This window comes from Octopus bimaculoides, chromosome 24 (genome assembly GCF_001194135.2).
Source record: "Octopus bimaculoides isolate UCB-OBI-ISO-001 chromosome 24, ASM119413v2, whole genome shotgun sequence".
NCBI classification, from domain to species: domain Eukaryota; kingdom Metazoa; phylum Mollusca; class Cephalopoda; order Octopoda; family Octopodidae; genus Octopus; species Octopus bimaculoides.
The window spans coordinates 25,674,856-25,686,303 of record NC_069004.1 but is presented as its reverse complement, the minus strand read 5'-3'; the positions used below and the strand labels follow the sequence as shown (position 1 = coordinate 25,686,303).

General features: G+C 41.1%; 1 protein-coding gene across 2 annotated transcripts in view; it reads left to right on the top strand.

Moving 5' to 3' along the window:
- The window catches only part of LOC106871504 (uncharacterized), a 75,754-nt gene that overhangs the window by 58,868 nt on the left and 5,438 nt on the right, over positions 1–11,448 (top strand). For both annotated transcript variants that reach the window (XM_014917993.2, XM_052976187.1), the window contains exons 3-5: positions 4,733–4,798; positions 8,733–8,869; positions 10,735–10,770. In XM_014917993.2, coding sequence (XP_014773479.1) covers positions 4,733–4,798; positions 8,733–8,869; positions 10,735–10,770 — 239 coding nt within the window. The remainder of the gene's footprint in view (positions 1–4,732; positions 4,799–8,732; positions 8,870–10,734; positions 10,771–11,448) is intronic.

Below are 11,448 nucleotides of genomic sequence, written 5' to 3'. Positions count from 1 at the left end.
ATGTTTCTCGACATTTTTCAAATGTCAAGAAGGAAATTTTTGTATTTTGCTAGGGCCGAAACTGCCCCTGGGGGTCAATTCCTGCCCTTGAAAATACACACAAATGAAGCCTAGGTGCTTCGCAACAAAATTATTTAAAAATTCCAACAAAATGTGGACAGTAAAAGGTCAAATAAACGTTTACCTTCGCAGCCGATGTGACAGCACGTCCGTGAGAAGAGATAGATAGATAGATAGATAGATAGATTGGCAGATAGACAGACAGATAGATAGGATATATAGATAGAAAAATAGATAGATAGACAGAAAGATAAACAGATAGAAAAATAGATAGATAGATAAATAGGCAGATAGGTAGATAAATAGATAGATAGATATATAAATAGAAAAATAGATAGAAAGATAGATATACAGAAAGATAGATAAACAGATAGAAAAATAGATAGATAGATAGATAAGAGAGATAGGTAGATAGATAGATAAGGGAGATAGATAGATAGATAGATAGATAAATATAATAATATATATTATATATTTTGTTTACTTTTTTTTACAAATATTATAAATATTATTATTAATGATTTATTTTTAGTGTGGAAATTTCTGTTAGTCACATTTACTTTATTTACCCTTACTATAGTGAAAATTTTTATCTGAGGTCGCTGAAGTCAATTAATCTCTTTTATTTGGATCTATATTTACTTCTTACATCTGGCGTCCATTGCATGTAGGTTGACTATTGCTGCTACTGTTGCTCTTGTTGTAGATGTTTGTTGTTGTTGTTGCCGTCGTCTTTGCTTTTACTGCTGCTGCTGTTGCATCTGTGGCTGCTGCTGCTACTCTGTTGTTAATGCTGCTGCTGTTGTAGTTGATTCTGTTGTTGCTTCTTTGTTGTTGTTGCTGCTGCTATGTTTTTGCTTTTATTGTTGTTGTTGTTGTTGTTGTTGTTGTGGTCATGGTCACCTTAAGCCAATCCTAATCGCGAAAAATCTATGAGCAATGGCATTCCAGCGACGAACCGGAAGTGTTTAGTACGCCATGATCTGCGTCCACAATCAATGAGAAGATTAAGCTGCTATTTCTAGCAGTTCCTTCAATTACACAATAATGATGTTTAAGCCGGTGGTTAGTCCTGAATGAACGGACCTGCGATCAAAATCATTCAAGCCATGACCATCGCACTATTTCTGAGGAATGGTGTGTACTCCAGCTTACAAAATAGAAAGCCTTTTTGCATTACAGACGATCGCGTTTGGTTTGAGGGAGAATTTGCTACTATATCCAGGAGGTCACGCTACTATAAAAAGTCGCCCTTCCTTCGTTGATTCTTCGTTGTGTAACAACAGCAGCAGGACTGGAAGTGTTAGTAGTAGTAGTTGTAGTAGTAGTTGTGACAGTGGCAGCAGCAGCAGTGAGAGTAGTAGTTGTAGGAGTAGGAGTAGGAGTAGTTGTTTAGCCCAAGCCCAAGCCCAACCCGGATCCTGCAAGCATTACAACTGCGAATATCCTGTATTTCTTTTAGTTGCTAAAGGGAGAAATAACAATGTGTTCGGTGTTCAATTGTGCAGAAAATATATCATTGGAGAAGAAAGGTTAAGTAAGTGGGGAGAGGACTGAGAGAAAGAGAAAGAGAAAGAGAAAGAGAGAGAGAAGGAGAAAGAGAGAGAGAAACAGTCGCGAATACACAGTCGCGAATATACAGAATGCAATGGCAGGCTGTGCGAGATAGTCTGCCCTACGAAATTTACTGTCATATGCCAGACTTGTTTGGAGTAGTCTTGGCAACAGTCTACTGTAACTGGCAACAAAACGGGTGTATCCCCAGTTTTGTGAGCCGAGGAGCGGTGACACTGCTAAAGAAAGACCGAAACAAGGGGAACGTTATAGATAATTTCAGGCCCGTCACTCTACTCAACGCAGATTTGAAAATTTTGGCCAAGGTGCTAGCGAGAGTTTGGTGCTTGTCATTGAGAAACTGGTCGAAAAGGCGCAATCACGTGCCGTGCCGGGCAGAAGTATTCCTGACAACCTTCATCTGATGCGCTACATCATAGACAGGGTAGTTAAGGAACCAGGCATGGGTGAGGCGCTGATCAATTTGGATCAATCGAAAGCTTTCGATAGGGTCAACCATCGATATTTGGAGGTTGACCTCAGGGCGGTTGATTTCGGTCACATCTTTCGTGGTTGTATCGCTGATTTGTACAGCGGTATCCGCTCGGTAGTTCGCGTAAATGATCATCTATCTAGAGACCATTTAACATCACGCACGCATTCGGTCCACCACGGATGCCCTCTCTCGTCACTTCTGTATGTACTGACTCTAGAGTCACTACTGAAAGGCATCCCGCGAGAACTGGGAGGAGCGTGTCTGCATACGCGGACGATGCCACCATAATAGTGTCGAGCCACAGGCATATCGACCTGGACGGCGAGACCCTAACAAAATGCGAAGTGGTAACGGGAGCGAAAATTAACCCGGTAACGCCTGTAGGCTTGCGGCTCGGCACTGCAGAAGCAAGCCCATGCCGTCCAACAGCATCTCCATCGTGGGACACTGAACCGACGGACCAGTTAAATTGCTCGGTGTCTAGTTCGATCCGGACCGCCAAATGGAGAAGAACTGGGACGAAATAACGAGTAGGGTAGCCACCTCACCCAGCAATGGGCCGAGAGGAACCTATCTCTAAAAGGTCGATCTGAGGTGGCGAATGCGTACATCGCATCCATTATCTACTACCGTCTGGCCGTCATGCCTTGTCCCGACCCTACCATCACACAACTGGAACGCATACACTCCTGCGTTTTTTGGAAGGGAAGCGTTCCGATGGTCAAGCGATCTATTTGCTGTCAACATCCGCTAAATGGAGAGCTGGGCATGCCGTGGTTAATGATGCGTAGACATGCGCTGAGACTGCGACATCTCTAGCGTTTGATAGACGACGGTGAACAGGTGCGGTCGCTGTTTGTGAGGCACGCTTTTCCACAGCTCGTATCTTTGACCAAACTGCAATCGTAGATCAAACAGAGACCAAGGCTAGGCGAATGGCATCGTGAGTGTCGCCATGCACTCGAGCAACTCAAATTTGTGCGACTGCAATTCAACGAAGGCGCTCTATAGAGGATTAGTGTAGAGGAGGTGTGACGACGTTCTTGGGGAAAATCTGGGCGTCGACGAGGAATATATGGCCTGCCTCTTCAGGACCACTTTGGGGTCGCGACCCATGAACAACTTCCAGAGATCCCTGGCCTGGCAGTGCTATAGGGAAGCATTGTCCGTTCGGGATAAGCTCTACAGACACGGTTCAAGAAACACCGGACCGACTTGCCGAGGTGCGGTCTGAGCGACGAAACCATTCTGCATGCACTCGTGCAGTGTCCAAACATTTCAGACCTGTGGGCTTATATCGAACGGCTGCTGTCACGTGTGGGACGAATTCAATTGTCGGCCGAGTCTTTCGTAAATATTGCCCCGCCACCTTCCTGTAATCAGGAAGGCAAGGCAGTTTTCATTTTATTCGTGGCTATGGTGAAAGAATGAGTGTGGTGGACTCTTGCGAAAGGTTTAGATACAAACTATTTCCTCTCAGGCCAACTTCTCACCAACTTCTACAAGTATCACTTGAAGAGGAAGGTGAGAATATAGAAGGAAGTTTTATCTAATGAACGGTTCAACAAAAGATGGGTGAATGTGGCAAGGATAGTACGAATAAATGACGGAACCACCTTGAGTATGAACCTATAACACAAAGAGAGAAAAGAGCGCCTTGCTCTCATGTTAATGTTTTTCTTTTTCGTTTCTGAGGTTACCGTGGTTCTTTTTCGTAGGTTTTTCTTTCCAAGGAAAAACCTAGTTAATGTTACATTTCCTCCCACTATTTGGAACTCTTATTGTTAACAATGACTTTTGTGTTATTTCTCTGTTTACACGCCAAAAAAAAAAAAAAAAAAAAAAAAAAAGTTTTCTTTCCCTTTTGATCGATTTCGAAAAAGAAAAATTCTGTATTGTTTTGTCCCCCCTGTGTTCGGCCCTGCGTGGCTAATAAATCTATCTATCTATCTATCTATCTATCTATCTATCTATCTATCTATCCATCCATCCATCTATCTATCTATCTATCTATCTATCTATCTATCTATCTATCTATCTATCTATCTATCTATGATAAAAGTTAATTTCTGACCGAGTAAGACCACTTCTAAAACTTAATATGTCCGTGCAAACGATCAGAGTGTGCAAGAAGTTCTTGAGAGTTAACTTGTTTTGTGCGAATGTAGTGTTGCACAGCCACTGAACTAACCTTTCAGTCTGGTATGTGCCAGTAGCACAACAAGCTGAGACAACCAGAAACAAACTGCGCTTCTAAGTTTTTATTTTTAATATACATAGTTCTTTTCTTGTAGAAAGAAGTTCTAACCGAGAATTAGAATTCCTTCTATTCCACTGGATGACATGCCAATTAACCTACATCTGGGAATTTTACAGGTGTTACTACTCCGCATCAGAGTACACCTGAGAATAATGATTCCAAATTTTGGCACAAGGCTACCAATTTCGAGAAAGTGGCTAAGTCGATTACATCAACCCCGGTGTTCAACTGGTACTTATGAAATAAGACTTACTGACCAAAGACAGATGTTATTACACAATGTCATGTAATAAATAGATATAACTTAACGTTTAATCATTATCCACCGTTTGATCTGTTTTACCTTTTTCTTATTTGTATAGGTTTTGTAAGCGGTGTATGCGACATACCATCATCGACGATTCTGCTTACTGAGAATGTCCCTAAAGGTAACAACATTTTCATTTTACTTTTCTTTTGTTTCATTTTGTTTTTCATAGCCTGAAGGAAGAGTTATGCTCTTCGTTTCTGCCATTTCTCTGAGTCCGATGACGTTGACGTGGCTAATTTATCTCTGGAAGAGTTTAAAAAGTCAACGGTTGTTGGAAAAAGAAATAAACCTCACCTCCCTCCCCTCACAAACATAGGTTTGCTTGAGAGGGAAATTCGAGAGACTGAGTGGTTTCAGAAGGGAGCCATGGTTAGCACATGGCTTCTTTTTCTGTGTGTATGTGTGTTGTGTGGTGTGTGTATGTGTGCGTATATGTTTCTGCATGCGCGTGTGTCTGTTTATCCTTGGTTCAGTGGTATATAATAATACTTTCTACTACAGACACAAGGCCTGAAATTAGGAGGAAGGTATTAAGTCGATTACATCGACCCCAGTGCGTAACTGGCACTTACTTCATCGATCCCGAAAAGATGAAAGGTAAAGTCGACCTCGGCGAGTTTTGAACTCCTAACGTAAAAACGAACGAAACACCGCTAAGTATTTTACCTGGCGTGCTAACTATTCTGTTAACTCACCGTCCTTCAGTGGTATACATCAATATAAAATAAATCATATAAAAATACCGACGGGAAATCCTAGACAATGAAGAAGAATACCAATAAATTAGCAGTAGATGCCTTTAACAACGCCAACCTTAAGGCTGTACAGCTAATATGAATTAACCAATATGAGGTAAACGGGGTCTGATTACGCCCACACTTTCGAGAAACCTCTTGATCACACCACGATCCTCTTCATAGATCTGACACGAGATGCGCTTGGCGCTATCATATCAAAGGTCAGATTGGAATCATGATGATGTCTTGGATATTGTCATTTATAACCTTGTGATAGCGCTTGAAGTCTACCCTTGCCACATCCGAACATCATTGATCAGGAGGCAAGTGGTGATAAAACGAGAAAATGATCAGATAGATCGCATACTGCATACTGTGTTGTTTCGGGACTTGTACCAATCTAACTTACATTTACATATACTCTCTTTTTTACTCTTTTACTTGTTTCAGTCATTTGACTGCAGCTATGCTGGAGCACCGACTTTAGTCGAGCAAATCGACCCCAGGACTTATTCTTTGGAAGCCTAGTACTTATTCTATCGGTCTCTTTTGCCGAACCGATAAGTTACGGGGACGTAAACACACCAGCATCGGTTTTCAAGCGATGTTGGGGGGACAAACACAGACACACAAATACACACACACACACACACACGCACACACACACACACACACACACACACATATATATACACATATATACGACGGGCTTCTTTCAGTTTCCGTCTACCAAATCCACTCACAAGGCTTTGGTCGGCCCGAAGCTATAGTAGAAGACACTTGGCCATGGTGATACGCAGTGGGAATGAACCCGGAACCATGTGGTTGGTAAGCAAACTACTTACCACACAGCCACTCCTGCGCCTATATAATTAATAATATCGAAGGGTAATAGAAATATTAGAAATTTCTACCACCAGTGGCCTAGCGTGTAAAAATTTAGTCCATAGCTGTTCTTTCTAGCGTGAGAGAATCCTATGATGGATACCTCTTATGTGTTTAAATTACGTTTACATATATGTGGGGAAAATGTGCAGATCAACTTCTAATATTCACCTATGTCAGATATTACTGTAAAGTATAAACTATATCTTCCTATCCATCATCGGTAAGTTTCTCACTAGCGATCTAGTCTGAACCTGACTACGCCGAAAGTTTTACTTTTCGTATCTTCTTCGTTTCTTGCTATCTATCTATCTATCTATCTATCTATCTATCTATCTATCTATCTATCTATCTATCTATCTATCTATCTATCTACCAATCTAACTACCTACCTATCTATGTATCTATCTATCTGTCTGTCTGTCTGTCAGTCTGTCTGTCTGTCTGTCTGTCTGCCTGCCTGTCTGTCTCTTTATGTGTGTGTGTGTGTGTGTGTGTGTGCGTTCGTGTGCGCGTGTATGTATCTGTTTGTTTCTTTCTCTTTCTCCGTGTGTATGTGTGTGTGTCGTGGAGGCGCAATGGCCCAGTGGTTAGGGCAACGGACTCGCGGTCATAGGATCGCGGTTTCGATTCCTAGACCGGGCGTTGTGAGTGTTTATTTAGCGAAAACACCTAATGCTCCACGAGGCTCCGGCAGGGGATGGTGGCGAACCCTGCTGTACTCTTCCACCACAACTTTCTCTCACTCTTACTTCCTGTTTCTGTTGTGCCTGTAATTCAAAGGGTCAGCCTTGTCACACTGTGTCACGCTGAATATCCCCGAGAACTACGTTAAGGGTACACGTGTCTGTGGAGTGCTCAGTCACTTGCACGTTAATTTCACGAGCAGGCTGTTCCGTTGATTGGATCGACTGGAACCCTCGACGTCGTAAGCGACGGAGTGCCAACAACAATGTGTGTGTGTATATATACTATATATATAGAACTGAAATGACGCAATCATTGTTGCCAGATGTGCAGAACAGCGTTTAAGAAATTATTGACTTTATAAATGTTGCAGGATCTTAGGTACACACGTTTCGGCGGGAACTGGAAACCACTGGCGGGGATGTATCAACTGTACAATGGAGAGAGAGAGAGAGAGAGAGAGAGAGAGAGAGAGAGAGAGAGAGAGAGAGAGCGAGAGAGAGAGGGAGAGAGAGAGAGAGAGAGGGGGGGAGAAAGAAAGAGAGTGTGTGTGTGCGTGAGTGTATGAGTGTGAGAGGGAGAGAGAAGGAGAGGTTCTACATATTCCATACATTATAAAGACACCACGTTTCAACTCCAAAATTCAAAACACGGACGATGATCCTGGAAAATGAAAGAGATCCATCGCACCATCGCCATAGAACTTCAGGTGTCGGAGTAGACTTGCAGAATTGTGTTCACAAGCGCATTCGATGCCAGACGTATATATTGAAGACAGGCCAATTCATGCCTGCAAATACTCAATAAAACCTTTTGATCCCTGTCAAGCGGGTATTTAAAAAGGCGATAATCCACTTACAAACATAATATGCTGTGGCCCGTGTCTGGTGAGCAAAACTTCAACCGAGACCAAAAGACTATCAGGCAAAATGACAGGTGGTTAGGTGTAGATCTTTTTGGTGTAATGCATACTAGGTTTCTAGCAACTGCGATGGTTTTAGGAGAAGTATGTGACGAACGTCATGGCATGCCACCTAAGGTCTTTCTGCAGAGCCCTGAATTGTTAACGTGCAAATTTGAAGGCCATACATGTTTCACCAAGATTCAACATCTCACAAAGCTTATGTAACCCAAGAACGGGTGTCAGACAATCTTTATGATCACGTGACCTCCAAAGTTGTGGCCTCCAAATTGGCCAGATTTATATTCCATGAACCTTTGTATTTGGAGAGTTCTTGAAAGGGAAATTCAGCAACACCTTCACAATACCATATCTCCTATGAAGGCCGCTGTAGTCCTGGTGATTTCTTAAATGAATGAAGACCATGTAATGCAGACATGTCAACGAATCAGCTCTTCCATTGAAGCAATCACCGAGACCGAAAGCGGATTCATAGAATTATCTTATCCGAGATCTCACGGAGAACATATGCACAAATTATCATTCAAATATCATTTTCTTACTTCAGTTTTTTTTTTATTAAATAGCCAAATATGTCATCAAATGCGTCTCACATCCATTATGTGTGTGTGTGTGTGTGTGTGTGTGTGTGTGTGTGTGTGTGTGTGTGTGTGTGTGTGTGTGTGTGTGTGTGTGTGTGTGTGTGTGTGTGTGTGTGTGTGTGTGTGTGTGTGTGTGTAAGTGAGTGAGTGTAAGTGAGTGTGTAAGTGAGTGAGTATGTAAGTGCTTTTGTAATAGACACAAAAAATATGCATAATGTATTGTTAATTTTTTGTTTACAGATACAGTTGTTGCCAATTTGACTACCGACAACTGGAGTTTCTCAAACTCTACTCCCTTTGGTTACATAACCCTTCAAAATAACACTTTTGGTTATTTTTATCTAAAGACTGCAAAAGTAATCGACGTGGAAGAGATGGTAAAATCCCCCTTTTCTAAAATTCTTTATACAAGTTTCTTATTTTGCCAAATTGAAAAACAATGAACTGAGTTTTGTTAACTGTAGATATTTATAGCTTTCTGTGGTGTAGTTAACTCTCTCTGGGGTAGTTATCGTACCTTTGAACCATTTGCTTGTCTTGTGTATCGCCTGTGATATACAAGCCATATTTCCTTGGCGTCCATATATCATGTATGAGACACGTTCCCAATATTTTTCAACTATCCGAGTAACATGGGCCTTACGAAAGGAAGCGTTATATAATGAAAAGTCTTATAGTATTTGTTATATCCTTGTATTGGATATATAATATAACGAAGCAGGAGGAAGAAAGTATATACACGATGCACTACTATTACTATTATATGAGAACTCACCGCTCTGTATCAAAGCCTCAGAGTGAACTGCTTACCAACACCGAACTCCAATCGCTCACAGTTCTTTAATTTATTACCATGAGTCACTTTAGTCACTTGAGGGGTGGTCGGAATCCTTCCACATCATTACCCAGAGCGTAAGCAAAAAGTGCTAACCATACATCTGAAAATAAGCATGGATATTTAGAACAAACTAATGAAAATGCTTTGGACAGGCAAATGGTTAATAAGTGTCATGAAAGATACGGCAAGTTACAAATTTGTTCAGCGGCAGAATGATTCCATTGTGAGGTTTAACACCACCAGGTCCTTGGTCTTCACGCAGACCAGGACTCTCGTCAGGGGATCACCTACCCTCTTCTCCCGCCATTCTGTGGAGTCGAGAAAAAAGTATATGGTGGTAATGATGGTGATTTGATTGTGTAAGTTGTAGGGAATTACCTACCTTTTCTGGCAAAGGCATTAATATTTCTTATCAATCCGCTGGAGCACTATATCCTTGACAAGTGTTTCACTGATCTGCAGTGATGAGTTCGAGGCGACGAATCAGTAGAGCCATTTGAACGTCGTATGGAATGCTTCCTGGTATTTATTCCGGCTGTGTGCGCTCTGATTTCAAATCTCACCGAGATCAATTCATCTTTTCGAGAACGATAAAAAAAAAATGCTTTTACAAGGCAGTGAATTGATGGGACTATTAGTGGGACGTGTAAGCTGCTTCCGGTATGGTGCCTTCGTTAGTCATTCCATCTTTTGCGTTCTGATAACAATGCCTGCGACATCACTAATACCACTTATATCATTGGCTGAACAGCAGTCACGTGGAGAGCAAAGACTTACAAGCATAGAACAATTGCTGAGTCCTTTTCAAACAAATCTTGCCCAAACCTGCGCTTCTAGGAAGAAAAGCACTGCACTGGCGGAGAAGAGACGAAAACGACAGTTACTAGACGGTACTGGCATTCACAGCTTCAACTCCACATGTAGGCAGTCTTTTTTTCTCTCATGGTCTTTGGATACGAAGAACTACCAGCATTATCGCAAGATAAAGTGGAGCATGTACTTTGTTAGATTATTTCCTTTAGACACGTAATTAAGAATAGAATTGAACGTGTATCGAACGTAGATTTTTCAAGGGTCGCCGCTAGCTACAAACATAATTTCAAATAATTAAATAGCTTTTATTGTGTCTCGGGAGAGTCATTATGCCAACGTTATTAACACACGCACAGGTTCAGTTCCATAAAGAATCTTGCAAGCCAGATAAAAAAATAATAATTAAAAAAACGAAATAGTTTTTGCTAATCATCTTTTAGTCCGTACATAATAGTATAGTTTTCATGCAGAACGAGCCTCTTAGTAATATTCAAAAATGTTTTACTATATTTAGCGAAATAATTTCAAACCATTAATTTCGTGTTCGTGCCCCTTAAGGGGAAAATAATACTCTTTTCTTTTCTTTATCAGAAACGCACAATGATCAAGGTTGTTTTAATATGTAACGTAAGTATTATTTAAAAATATTGTCGTAATCTTTTTTGTATTAAAGTGGCGGTGGAAATAGGCGATACATCAAGCAGTTCTGGTTATTGATTTTATTTATCTTGATGTTTAGATTTATAATTAACTGCCTTGAAGTCAAATCTTACCATAATAAATAAAAATATATGTGCAAGAATGGTTGTGTGGTCAAGAAGCTCGCTTTGCAACTTCCTCGTTTCGAGTTCAATCCCACTGCGTAGCACTTTGGGCGAGTATCTTTTACTCTAGCCCCGGACCGACCAATGTCTTGCGAGTGAAGATAACAGACTGAAACTAAGTGTATATGTATGTATGTTTTCATGTTTGTTTGTACAGCCAAACGCTTGTTAAGCGGTGGTGGTTTGCATAGGGCCCTGTAACTTAGCAGTTCAACAAAAGACACCCGATCTGGGGCTGTTGATTCTAGTGTCAACATTCGAACTGTCGATTATCCTAGTGCGGATTGCTTCGGCGTCAGAATGAATACCATCCTGTACAGCTGTTGTGGACAAGGTCTTATAATCATACGTCCGAATTACTTCTCCCTAAATATGCAAACCCCTCTCATCTTAATAATAGGGACGCTATTTCTACCAATGCAATGAATTATAGTGTAGATCACGATAGGATATATATATATATATATATATATATATATAT